Source organism: Neofelis nebulosa, chromosome 6 (assembly GCF_028018385.1).
Source record: "Neofelis nebulosa isolate mNeoNeb1 chromosome 6, mNeoNeb1.pri, whole genome shotgun sequence".
In the NCBI taxonomy this organism is placed as follows: Eukaryota; Metazoa; Chordata; class Mammalia; order Carnivora; family Felidae; genus Neofelis; species Neofelis nebulosa.
This window is the reverse complement of record NC_080787.1, coordinates 112,779,105-112,792,459: the sequence shown is the minus strand read 5'-3', so window position 1 is coordinate 112,792,459 and position 13,355 is coordinate 112,779,105. Positions and strand designations below refer to the sequence as shown.

Below are 13,355 nucleotides of genomic sequence, written 5' to 3'. Positions count from 1 at the left end.
TAGAGAATCCTGCTAGCAAGACTTGGGCATAGCCTGGACTTCCATCCTTACCTGGCAGTAATGGGGCACCCTTGCTGCTCCTTACTAGGATTGTATCAGAGGAGACTCAGGTCGAAAGTTCAGGATTTTTACCATCACTCAGTAGTAACAGGGCCACCACCCCTCCTTCCCTCCTTCCCTCCCTTCCACACATGTTTTTTTGTCTCACACATGCAAATTTAAAATTAGAAAGTATCAACAAAGAAATAAAGAAAATCCAAAAGGACATTTTAGAAATGAAAATACTGTAACCAAAATAAAAAGCTAAATGGATTGGTCAACAATAAATTGGAAAGGACAGAAGGAAGGATTGGTAAACTTGAAGGTATTAACAGAGAGGAAATAGACTGAAAAACAAACAAACAAAAAAAAATTAACAGAGTCCCAGAGACTTATGGAACCATAACAAAAGATCTAACATGTCATTGGAGACCTGGAAAGAGGTTAGGACTACAAACGTATTTGAAGAAATATAGTTAAAAACTTTCCAAATTTTCAAGAAACCTAAACTTGTGGATTCAAGAACCACAACCAGGGTAAACCCAAAGAAACTCACACCAAGACACAATATAGTCAAACTTTTAAAAACTAAAGACAAGGGGCACCTGGGTGGCTCAGTCGGTAAAGCGTCTGACTTCGGCTCAGGTCATGATCTCGTGGTCTGTGAGTTCGAGCCCCATGTCGGGCTCTGTGCTGACAGCCTGGAACCTGTTTTGGATTTTGTGTCTCCCTCTCTATCTGCCCCTCCCCCTTTCATGCTCTGTCTCTGTCTCAAAAATAAACGTTAAAATAAATTTAAAAAATAAAAACTAAAGACAAAAAAAATCTTGAAAGCAGAGAAGGTAAGAAACATCTTTTTTTAAATTTTTTTCAACGTTTGTTTATTTTTGAAAGATAGAGACAGAGCATGAGCAGGGGAGGGACAGGGAGAGGGAGACACAGAATCAGAAGCAAGTTCCAGGCTCTGAGCCGTCAGCACAGAGCTGGACGCGGGGCTCGAACTCATGAATGATGAAATCATGACCTGAGATGAAATCGGACACTTAACGGACTGAGCCACCCAGGCGCCCCGGAAGAAACAACATCTTACCTACAGGGGAAAATCAATACTGTTGATTTCTCACCAGAAAAGATGGAGGACAGAGGGAGTAGTGACATTCAAGCACTGAAAATAGTCTTCAGGAATAGAAAATCAAGACATTTTCAGATGAAGAATTTGTCAAAGCAGACCTATTCTTTTTTTTTTTCTTTTTTTTCAACGTTTTTTTTTTTTTTTTTTTATTTATTTTTGGGACAGAGAGAGACATAGCATGAACGGGGGAGGGGCAGAGAGAGAGGGAGACACAGAACCGGAAACAGGCTCCAGGCTCCGAGCCATCAGCCCAGAGCCTGACGCGGGGCTCGAACTCACGGACCGCGAGATCGTGACCTGGCTGAAGTCGGACGCTTAACCGACTGCGCCACCCAGGCGCCCCAAAGCAGACCTATTCTAAATGAAGGGATAAAGGAAGTTATCTCTGTACTGTCCTCACAACTTTCTGAGTCTATAATTATATAAAGTAAATTTTCTTTAAAAATATAGAGGAAAGAATGAATATAAGCTACTTGAGAACATTGAAAAGGCAAGTACCACGTGTAGATTAGTTTTTAGTATTATTCCATGACTATAGCCTATCTCTCAAAATATTTGGAAGTGCCTAGTGCTGTTCATAAGGTTGCTGGGCAAAATGAATATACTGTATTGGAACCAGCAGAAATCCAGAACCTTCTTCAGATAGTTTGGTAATGCCATTTTTGCATATGATGTCTAGAATTACTTTATCTAAAAGCTCTCAATGTATGGATCTAATAGCATAATTTTGCATTTCAAGATCAGTACTTCCCAGAAAATAGTGTGCTTTGCAAACACCTGCAATTAGTCTGGTGGCTATTAAGTTTCAAATCATATTGTGTTTACCTCCCTCACAGATGTGATAAAGAATTTTCCCAGTTCATGGAGTTTGTTTAGGTGTCTGTCCGATGGCTAACCCTGATTTGGGGCATAGGATTCAAAGAATTGTTGCAGTATGCTGTGACTTTTCTCATTAATTCAAACATTTTACTTGTGTGCATAACACATAGCAAACATATGGTTGTGCTAAAATGAGAATGATTATAATTTTAAATGTATATTTCCACTTTAAAACTAACTTTTTATATAACCTTTGCTACTCATGTGTATCTCACCTCTTATTTGTATCATTGAATTCAGAATGATTGTTTCTAAAATTCATCAAGATACTCTTAAAAAATTATAATCTCAAGAGACAATATTAAGTGACATAAACACATGGAGGTTGAAAGCTCTCACCTAAGGGGTATTATTTATGTATAGATTCATAGATAAAAAGCTTTGAAAGATTTTTCTGTGAGAGAATTTATCCTTATGCCTGTGAAGACAGAACCCTTAAACAACTAGAAGTTCAAATAATTGTCAATACTGGTGCCCTTTCTGATCCTCAACAATTACATTCTCATACTTTTTAATACTTACTTTAATTTGAAATCATAATATGAGTAGAATTCAGTAAATTTTGTTTTTACCTTAAGGCATTAAAATATTGTGATACATGACTTATCAGAGCTACAGTTATTGGAAAGCACATGTTGTTATTCCTATTTGATTTACATTTTTCACATGTTGAACACTAATTTTCTTTGTGACTTATGTGCTTAAAATGTACTTGGATATGAAAAAGAGACCATTTGATTAATATAAATCAGAGTCAATATCCTGAATGTAATACATAGTTTAAAAGGTGACTTGGGGCACCTGGGTGGCTCAGTTGGTTGAGCAACTGACTTCGGCTCTGGTCATTATCTCACAGCTCGTGAGTTCGAGCCCCGTGTCAGGGCTCTGTGCTGACAGCTCATAGCCTGGAGCATGCCTCAGATTCTGTGTCTCCCTCTCTTTCTGCCCCTAACCCACTTGCATTCTGTCTCTGTCTCTGTCAAAAATATATAAACATTAAAAAAAACTTTCTGAAGGTGACTTAAACTTGCTTGCTAAATATACATGTATAAGCGTGTAAGTTGCTTTAAAGATACATTTCTTTCCAGCAAAATAATTCTGGATTCTATATTAAGTATAATTCAACTGGTTATATACATTTTGAGGATAATAAAATCAAACACAGTGGCATATCTATGTGGCATTGTCAGAGAAAAGCTTACTTTTTTTTTTTTTTTGCTCAGTTCTGTACTGTTCCACTGGTAGAAAGGCATTTCTTCCTATTTTTTTTTAATTTTTTTTAAACATTTTATTTATTTTTGAGACAGAGAGAGAGACAGAGCATGAACAGGGGAGGGTCAGAGAGAGGGAGACACAGAATCTGAAACAGGCTCCAGGCTCTGAGCGGTCAGCACAGAGCCCGACACGGGGCTTGAACTCACAGACCGCGAGATCATGACCTGAGCTCAAGTCGGCCGCTCAACCGACTGAGCCACCCAGGTGCCCCTCTTCCTATTTTTTTAAATATGAACTTTATTTTTTAGAGCAACTTTAGATTCGTAGCAAAATTCAGAAAGTACAGAATTCCCATATACATTCTATGCCTGCATATATGCACAACTTTCCCCACTATAAATATCTCACATCAGAGCGATACCCCTGTTAAAATCAATGAACCTACATCATTGTCTCCCAAAGTACATAGTTTATATTAGGGTTCATTCCTAGTGTTTGTACATCCTATGAATTTTTTTTAGTGTTTATTTTTTGAGAGAGAGCGCACGCATGTGAGTGGGGGAGGGTTGGGGGAGGGGGACAGAAGATCTGAAGCGGGCTCTGTACTGAAAGCAATGAACCTAATGCGAGGCTCAAACTCATGAACCATGAGATCGTGACCTGAGTCGAAGTCAGATGCTTAAACAACTGAGCCACCCAGGTGCCATGTACATTTTATGAATTTTAACAAATGTATAATGGGGGAGATTTATCATACAGAAGAGTATCATTGCCCTAAAATTCCTGTTTTCTGCCAGTGCATCTTACCCTTTGCCCAGTTGCTGGCAAGCTTACTTTTGATCCAGTTGTCTTGAACATATATAAAGTTGCAAAGTGTCTAAAACACCTAACATGTCCTGGTTTTGAAAGAGGAGAACTGTCCCTTGACTGTGGTCTTGGAGTTCAGATAAGTTTTTTTTTGTATGTGTGAATAATGATAAGATATTATAGCCTAATTAGTGATGATTTTCTTTCTGTATCGAAATCATTTAGCAAGTTCTGAAGTAATCCATAGAGAATCTAAAGATAACATGATTCTTTTCCAGTTTTACATTGAATAGGTTCTCAGTGAAGCAATTAAAATTTAATTTACATTGGAAACATTGTTATGAATATTAAAGTGGTATGTGTTTTGAATTGGACCCCCTTAAGAGTGTAACTGTGAAGAAGTTCAGATGACTTTTATCTACTAGTCTGTGACTTTAGAGATGCATTATCATGTATATTCTTAACCTTTAATATCCTAATTATTCTCTTGTTTATTACAGCTTTACCAGAATTGCTTGAAAAATTTGTGCTTCATCTCTCTGAAAGCCCATCTGAATGCTACTTCCCCTCAGTGGAATATACAGGTATGTTTTAAACATCTTGAATTTTGAAAAGTACTTAATTATCTAAAAAATAGATAATATTTCATAGAGCTAATTAGATTAAAAATATGCACAAACTTGCATCTTAAAAATCTCTCGCGTGGTGTTATGGATAATCTAGATATCTTTCAGTCTCTTCTGCGCAAATGTGTGAGTTTTCTTAAAACTTTCTAACTCCTTTCTGAGCTCTTTTTTTTCCTATCTACCCATCAAAAGTTATTTTCCTTTAAGGCAGTGTCTTCTCTTCTGATTCTATTCACTGTCCTCTAGTGATCTCATTTGTTTGTACGATTTTACCTACTTTATATATTGATAACTTCTGATTCACATCCTCCATTCAAAGATCAACTATAAGCTTCATTGTGGTATTCCCAGCTGCTTGATAGGTAAATATCACCTAGAGGTGCTATGGAAGCCCTCAAACTTGAATGTCCAACAGGGCCCTCACCTCATCAGACCTTATTAATATGTACTCTTTTTCTACAGTGTCTATTTTGGTGGGCAGTACTACTGTCCATCTAAACCAGAAACTGAGTAAATCCACATTTTATGTGGATTTAAGTCCACATTTTCTTCCCAATTACCAAACCATGTTAATTCTGTGTTCTTAATAGATCTCAAGTGTATCTACTTAATTGATTTCTTTGTTCAGGCCACCATTACTTCTTGCCTCAAGTATTACAACAGCCTCTTTTCCTGGTGTTGTTGATTAGAATCTGATTTCTCTTCAAAGGTATTCTTTGTGCTGCTCTCAGAGTGATCTTTGAAGTGCGAATCTGAACCATTCATTCCTGTATTCCCTGGAAGATCACCATGGACCATTGCATAAAGTCTAAGCTTCTTATCATAAAACCTAAGGCCTTATGTTATCCTTCCCTTTTCTTCCTCTCCAGCATCATGTCTTTCTCTCCTTGCCTTTTATTTATTTTTCAGGAACCCTAAACTATTAGTACGGCCAACTTCTCCTTCCCCCACCCAAATACACATTCGTTTATTAAACGGATATCGTTCTCTAGTATTTAGTAGAATTTTTCTAAGCATTTAAGCACAGCAGGAAACAAAAGAAGGAGAAAATCTTGCCTTCTGGTGGGAGCACAGACAATAAAGAAATAAATGTTTCAGTATATCAAATAGTATGATAGCGAATGAGAAATACACAGCAGGGAAGAGGGCTACAGAGTGCTGTTTGGGCACGAAGGTTACATTATTAAATCATGTTCAGACTAGCAGAAGTTGGGAGCAAGATAAGTAGATATTTTCAGGGGAGGAGAATTCCAGCTAGTGACCAGGAAGGAGACATGAGTGTCTGAACACAAGTACAGGAGAAGCATTGTAGGTATTGAAAGCAGACAGGGAAGGATGATAGAGGGCTTTTGAAAGTCACTGTAGCATCTTGAACATAGGAACACATGCTCAGATTTACACAAAAATCACTATGATGGTGGCTGTGTTGAGAAAAGACTGAAGGGAGGACAAAGGACTAAAGCAGGAAGATGGATTAGGAGGCTATTGAGACAATGCAGTTGAAAAATGGTAATGGTCTGGATGAGGATGTCAGTGGGAGATAGAAATATTTGGATTCTGGGTATATTTTGATTAGAGAGCCAACAGAATTGAGTAACAGATTGACTACGGAATGTAAGAGAAAGGAAGGAATTAAAGACTCTAAGTTATTGATCCAAACCACTGGAAGGATGAGATTATCATACACTGAGATGGGGGAGAAATAGGTTTGAGAGAGGGGGTGAAGAGCTTGATTTTATGTTATGTTTTGAATGCTTGTTATACATTTAAATAGATAATTTTTTTTTTACACTGGATTGGATATTTGAATCTAGCATTTAGGGGAAAAATGTGAGCTGGAAATATAAATTGCTTAATCATTAGCTTCATATACAAAGCCAATATGCATCTCTGTCATATCTTTCTCACATTCTGACTTAATGTCTAATTCTTCATGTGACAGTAAACTCCTATAGGGTAGTTTCCATATCTTATCTATCATATCCTCTGCAACTAGAATGGCAGTATTAAGAAATATTTGACAAATAAAAGAATGGCTAAAAGAATGAAGGAGGGGGGCTTCATAAATTATGTCAATCAGTTTGTCTTAATTTTAGTAGGCAATAGATTAAATCCTTTGAGATTTCTGAGCAGAAGCCTTACTTGATTCATCTGTACTTTAGGAAGATTATTTTAGTGACTGTGTAAAGGATGCAGTAGAGTGAAATCTGCCAAAGGTGAATATCCAGAATGGGAGGGTTGGTAAACAAGAGATAGTGAACGTAGCAGAGATGTAGCAAAGACTCATGATTAATAGATAATCAAGAGATATTGCTCCTCTTCCTCATTACGGTGGCATGACTCCTCTGTTTGCTGGAGAAATTATCATTTAAATATTTATTCAAGTTAGACAGTATACATCATATTTACTTAAAAATATTTACTTCCAGTCTGGGCCAGCCTATCCCTCTGACTCTATTACCACTATCAAAGACCTCCTGTGTATTCATGTCACTGAACCTTTGTTCTGCCTCTTCCTCCTGAATGAGCTTTCCTCTTCCCATGACACCCATAGGATAATGTCCAACTCAACTGTAAAGTTGCAGCTACAATGTTCCCTTCCCTCTTACTAAGTAGATGTTCCTCCTCTGTGCTCATTATTATATTCACTTTAAACTACTATTTTGATATTTGTTGTATGTGGCTAGTTTCAATTATCCCATTAGGTCTCAAACTCCTTTGTATCTTTAATATAGTATTTGATATATTTTTATTAAAATAAATACATATACTGTAACATAATTATCTGTATTCACACAAATACATCTGTATAACAATTCTAAATATATTGGTAATTGCATATACACATATGAACATACACCTAATTATTTACACAGTAACCTTTAATGCAGGTTTGGCAAAGGGGTGAAATAGAACATAAGAAAATGAGAACAAAGAAATGAGAGGAAAATATAAGGTAGTATTAAACAGAAATTTAGGTAAATGAAGGGAATTGATACATATTGAGCACCTCTTATGAGCTAAGTAGTATGCTGAGGTACTTGATGTGTGTTCTTTATTCAACCCTATGAATAACTACACTTTGCAGTAGGCATAATCATCACATTTAAAATCAGGCAATTGAAGTACAGAGGAAAGAAAACAAATTGTGAAGAGAATTTTGCAGAAGACCATTTGTGAAGAAAATGATAACTTTATGAATAAGCCTGGAAATGTATGTGAAAACATACAGGGATTAATGGTCATGTCTGTGACTAAGAGAGGAAACAAGAAATGGTAATTATGGAGATTTGCGTGGCCATTCCCTAGTCTTCAGTATAATCTCCAATTTCTGCAGCTATCCTTGGCACATTGTTGGGTCACATTTTCTGTAGATATGTTTTATAAATCATCTAATACTTAACAAGACTAATTGCTCAATATGTATACATTCATTGCCCTGTATTAAATTTCTCAATTATGCTGAGGGAGATTTCAGATGTTGGCTTTTTTGGATGTATGATCGAGGCAGATAAACTCCAAATGTGAATTTAAATTTTTTAAAGGCTCCTGCTGAACAGCTGTCCACTGGAGTTTTAGAGTACAGCCAAAAATAAGGTAGATTCTTATTTATTGATTGTACAGTATATATTATGATAGGGTAAGCTTATTGCTAACATCATTTTCTTCCCATAGCTTTAGATATCCTTACCCTTCATCATTTATTGTTTTGGCTAGTGAATCAATGGTTTCCTATTATAAAATTTCACTCTATTTACTTTAAATAAATAAAAACCATGTTTTGATATAAAAGATGTTTCAAAGCAAATGCTGGATAGATATATTCATTGGTTTTTTTCATGTTTCTTGAAATGAGAAATTGATTGTCTTTTTAAAAATGACAGCTTGCTTAAACCCTAAGGTAGCTGAAATTAGAATAACACAATCATCCATCTGTTGTTAGTTCCCTCAGGATTTCAATCCATTATAAAATTTGCAAATCTGGAAAAATCAGATTAGTTTAGCCGTTTATCCCCTTAAAGAAAAAGGAATGAACAAATTTCTGCACAATTGCAGTTTGTACATCTATATAGGTATCTTTCCAAATCTTAAGTGATGTCAATTTTTTCTTGGTTTAATTCCCTGGAATGAGTTGGGGATTTTTTTTCCTACTGTAATTGATTCTTTAAATGAGAAATATTCCTTTAAAGGTAGTAATTATTTTTAATGTTAGGACTTTACTCTTTATGCTTTTAAATCAAAAAGTTGGAAAGAAATCAGAAAATATTGCATTGTTTCACCTTTTGACTATTAAAATACTTTTAACCTTAATATATATAGTTAAACACATTTTCTACTTTCTTTGGACATTCAGCAAATATGCTCTTTTCTATCTTACTTTTAGGGAGCGTGTTTGTGAGTACACTTGATAATTGCAAGGAAATATATAACATGGATTACATTGTCCTCAAAAGAGGGGAAATAGTAATACAATCATGAATTAAGTAAATTGCAGCATTTAGTAAGAGAAAATAAAGAAAACATATTTTCCAGCTCACTATTTTATTTCAGGCAATGTGCCTTTAATTATGGTATTTAAATTGGGTTATTATCAAATGAGGGGTTTTGTTTTAAGTGCCACAGGTTTTCAGTGGAAAGAGTGATCAGAGTTGACTACTGCCATCATGGAGGATAAGAGGAAGAAGTGATAACGGAGCAGAAAGAGTGGCATCAGTGTGGCCTGCTGGGCTATTACAGCTGAAAAAACTAGAAAGGGAGACTTGCAGGAAAGGGTCATTGCATAGAGACTTGGAAAGAAAATTCCTTTTTTTTCCCCAAATAATGCTGATTATACCAATTAGGAGACTGAGACTCACAATAGCTTGGCCATAAGAAGTTGAATTTTATGTCAGTAAGAATTGAATAAAATGGATAGTTACAACCACATGTTAAAAGAGAAGCAACAGAGTCTGCAGACTGTCTCTGGGGAAGGAAGGAGGTAGGAGAGAGTATACCGATTGGTTGACTCCTTTGGATGGTGAGAGTTCTTTGACTTTATAACAAATACAGCAGGGCTTTCAGAAGAATCCGTAAACAACAAAGCGGTAACTGCTTCTCTAACCATGGAAATGTACTCCAGTGGAGAAGTTCTTTACTCTTTTAAACATTAATTTTTTCCACAACATTAGCCAAGTGCCAGGCGGAATAGATTTCATATCTTCTACTACTGCTCTGTGTGCTAGCTTGCAAACCAAAAATAGAACATAATTCATTACCAGAGTGAGCAATTTCAGTCAATATTAAGCCAATTTTTCCAACTCTTTTTGTTCTGAGACCATTGTATTTACAATTAAATTGATTGGTTATTTCAAATAGTTAATACTGTGACTGAATTGACATTAAGTAGGGTAACTATGATGCTACAGGTGTCATTGGTTGATTTTTTTATCCGCAACGTGTTTTTCATAGTGACTCCAGGGAGTAGGAACTATATCATCCATTTGTTACTTAATTTCAATATACAGAAAATATTTTTAAATCCATATCCATTTCCATCTCTACCTTGCTCCATTTGATATGAAGTATAATTTCTTGTTCATTCATTTATTCATTTTTCTACTCATTCACTCAGTGTTTATTAAGCACCTATTATGTATCTCACACATAGATGTGCATGTTTCAATAAGTCATTGGTTACCAGTGATACATCAGAATCCCCTGAAGATATATATTTTTATCATTGAATTTTATTTTTGCCCATCAATTTTCTTTTATTTCTGAGGATTTTAATTATTGCTTCATAAATTGTATTTAGTCCAGGTTGCATATAACAAAAGATTATTTCAATGAACTTTTGTAGTCCCAAGATCCATTTCTGTTTGTCAAGTTGTCATATATCAAACAAATTTAAAATTGAAGTGGCTCTGTAAATAAAATATTTAGTAAATATTTAACTATTTTCTGACTTCTTTATTCCTGTTTTGAAACTTGATTTTTTTCAGTGGGGTTTTATTCACACCAATGTCACCTATGTGTATTTAATATTACTGTTTTTGTTTATTGAGTTTTTTTTTTTAAATGTTTATGTATCTTGAGAGAGAGAGAGCCAGAAAGCGTGCACACACATGTGCAAGTAGGGGGTGAGGCAGAGAGAGAGAGAGAGAGAGGGGAGAGAGAATATCCCAAGCAGGCTCCATGGTTAGGATGGAGCTGATGTAGGTCCTGAGCTCATGAACCATGAGATCATGACCTGAGCCAAAATCAAGATTCAGACGCTTAACTGATTGAACCACCAAGGCGCTCTATTATTGGTGTTTTCTTAGAATGGGTATTTGATGTTTGTTTTGGTATGTTTAATACCCTCCCCCATATTCTCATTTAAAAGCCTCTTTGATTATTTAACTACTACATTCTTAAAAATGAAATTTGTGTGGTAGACTATTCCTGTCCAATTTTAACTGTAGCTAAACTTCACCTTTTTTCCTTTAAATGTTGATCTCAAGTTCAGTGTACAAGGAATAAGCTGTAGCGGTCTTTAAAAATACAAATGACTGGACATTCACTCTCAGCAATCTCCTTCAGTAGTCTGGAGTGGAGTCTGTTTATCTTTACTTTTAAAAGGCTCAGAGAAATTTGATGAACAGCCATAATTGGGAACAATTATCTGTTGAAATGTGCAGAATTCAGTTTTTACTCAATATACAGCATCATAAACTTTTAGAGAAGGCATAGATCGGGGAAATTATTTACACAATCCCAGAAGAGGTAAAAGGACTCCTCAGGCAGACAGCTAGATCACTCTGGAAGTATTCTTTCCTTATATGGGGAAGAACTAAGGACCCGAACCTCATATAACATGGAGTATCATAGTCCTTTTGGGTAACTCACTCACCTTGATCCTTAACTATTCCATTCTTCACTGATACAGATGTCAGCATCTTCTGCTAGAAGTTACCCTGATGTACAGAATTCGATAGCATCAGGAATGCTCCTTATTAGTATACCCTTAGCCCACTGTCCACTCCTCCTACTATTAAGGTATTTAGCTGTATTATACTTTTCAAAAGAGAAACATTAGTATTATAAGCACACAGATCTATATGTAGATGAAGATAAATATTTCTCATGTTTAGTCCAATTTTATATGTACTAGAATTCTAAGCATTATTGTCTAAGTAAAAATTGTTCTGGTAATAGTTTATAAAAATCAATCTTTTATATAAGTACAGATAAGTGGAATTCATAGAGAGAAGTATGTTCAATGTCATGAAAAATTCCCAAACCATTTTGCAGAATAGTTGTACCATTTTACACTCTAACCAACAGTGTATGACAGTTCCAATTGCTCTTTATTCTTACCAACACTCGGTATTTTCAGTCTTAAATTTTAGCTATTTTAGTAGGTGTGCAGTAGTATCTCCATGTGGTTTTAATTTACATTTTCCTGATGATTAATGGTGTTGGATACATCTCTTCTTTTGAGATGTCTATCCAAGTATTTTGTTTCCTATCCACCTCAACATTTTTATATGGGTTTCATGACTTCTTATGTTTGAGTTATAGGTGGTGGTTATAGATTATGGATATGATCCTTTATCTAATTTATACTGCAGGTATTTTCTTCCATTGTGTAGCCTGTTTAGTTATTTCCTTAATTGTGTCTTTTGATGAATGAAAGTCCACCTTTAAGAAGCAGAAAGAGAAATCAAGGAATTGACCCAATGTACAACTGCACCAAAACCCATAAGATACCTAGGAGTAAACCCAACCAAAGAAGTGAAAGATCTGTACTCTGAAAACTATAGAACACTTATGAAAGAAATTGAAGATGACACAGAAATGGAAAAACATTCCATGCTCATGGATTGGAAGAACAAACATTGCTAAAATGTCTATACTGCCCAGAGCAATCCACACATTTAATGGAATCCCTACCAATAAGACCAGCATTTTTCAAAGAGCTAGAATAAACAATCCTAAAATTTGTATGGAACCACAAAGACCCTGAATAGCCAAAGCAATCTTGAAAAACAAATGCAAAGCTGGGGGCATCAGACTTCAAACTGTATTACAAAGCTGTAGTCATCAAGATAGTATGGTACTCACACAAAAACAGACACATAGATCAATGTAACAGAATAGAAAGCCCAGAAATGGACCCACAACTATGTGGGCAGCTATGTTGACAAAGTGGGATATAACATCCAATCGGAAAAAGACAGTTACTTCAACAAATGGTTTTGGGACAACTGGAGAGCAACATGCAGAAGAATGAAACTGGACCACTTTCTTTCACCATATACAATAATAAATACAAAATTGATGAAAGACCTAAATGTGAGATAGGAAACCATCAAAATCATAGAGGAGAACACAGGCAGCAGCTTTTTACTAGACATGTCTCCAGAGGCAAGGGACACAAAAGCAAATGCAAACTATTAGAACTTCATCAAGATAAAAAGCTTCTGCACAGCGAAGGAACAATCACCAACCTAAAAGGCAACCTACAGAATGGGAGAAGATATTTGCAAATGAGATATGTGATAAAGGGTTAGTATTCAAAATCTATAAAGAATTTATCAAACTCAGCACCCCAAAAATAAATATTTCAGTTAAGAAATAGGCAGAAGACATGAACATTTTTCCAAAGAAAACATCCAGATAGCTAACAGACATAT

The 13,355-nt window shown here is 35.6% G+C and overlaps 1 protein-coding gene and 1 long non-coding RNA gene across 5 annotated transcripts in view; one reads left to right on the top strand and one right to left on the bottom strand.

Moving 5' to 3' along the window:
* Nucleotides 1–13,355, bottom strand: part of LOC131514777 (uncharacterized) — an 87,667-nt gene that overhangs the window by 6,981 nt on the left and 67,331 nt on the right. The gene's annotated exons all lie outside the window — the stretch shown is intronic.
* Nucleotides 1–13,355, top strand: part of TBC1D32 (TBC1 domain family member 32) — a 202,075-nt gene that overhangs the window by 152,327 nt on the left and 36,393 nt on the right. For all 4 annotated transcript variants that reach the window (XM_058735121.1, XM_058735122.1, XM_058735118.1 and 1 more), the window contains one exon: nt 4,573–4,656. In XM_058735121.1, the coding sequence (XP_058591104.1) occupies nt 4,573–4,656 (84 nt within the window). The remainder of the gene's footprint in view (nt 1–4,572; nt 4,657–13,355) is intronic.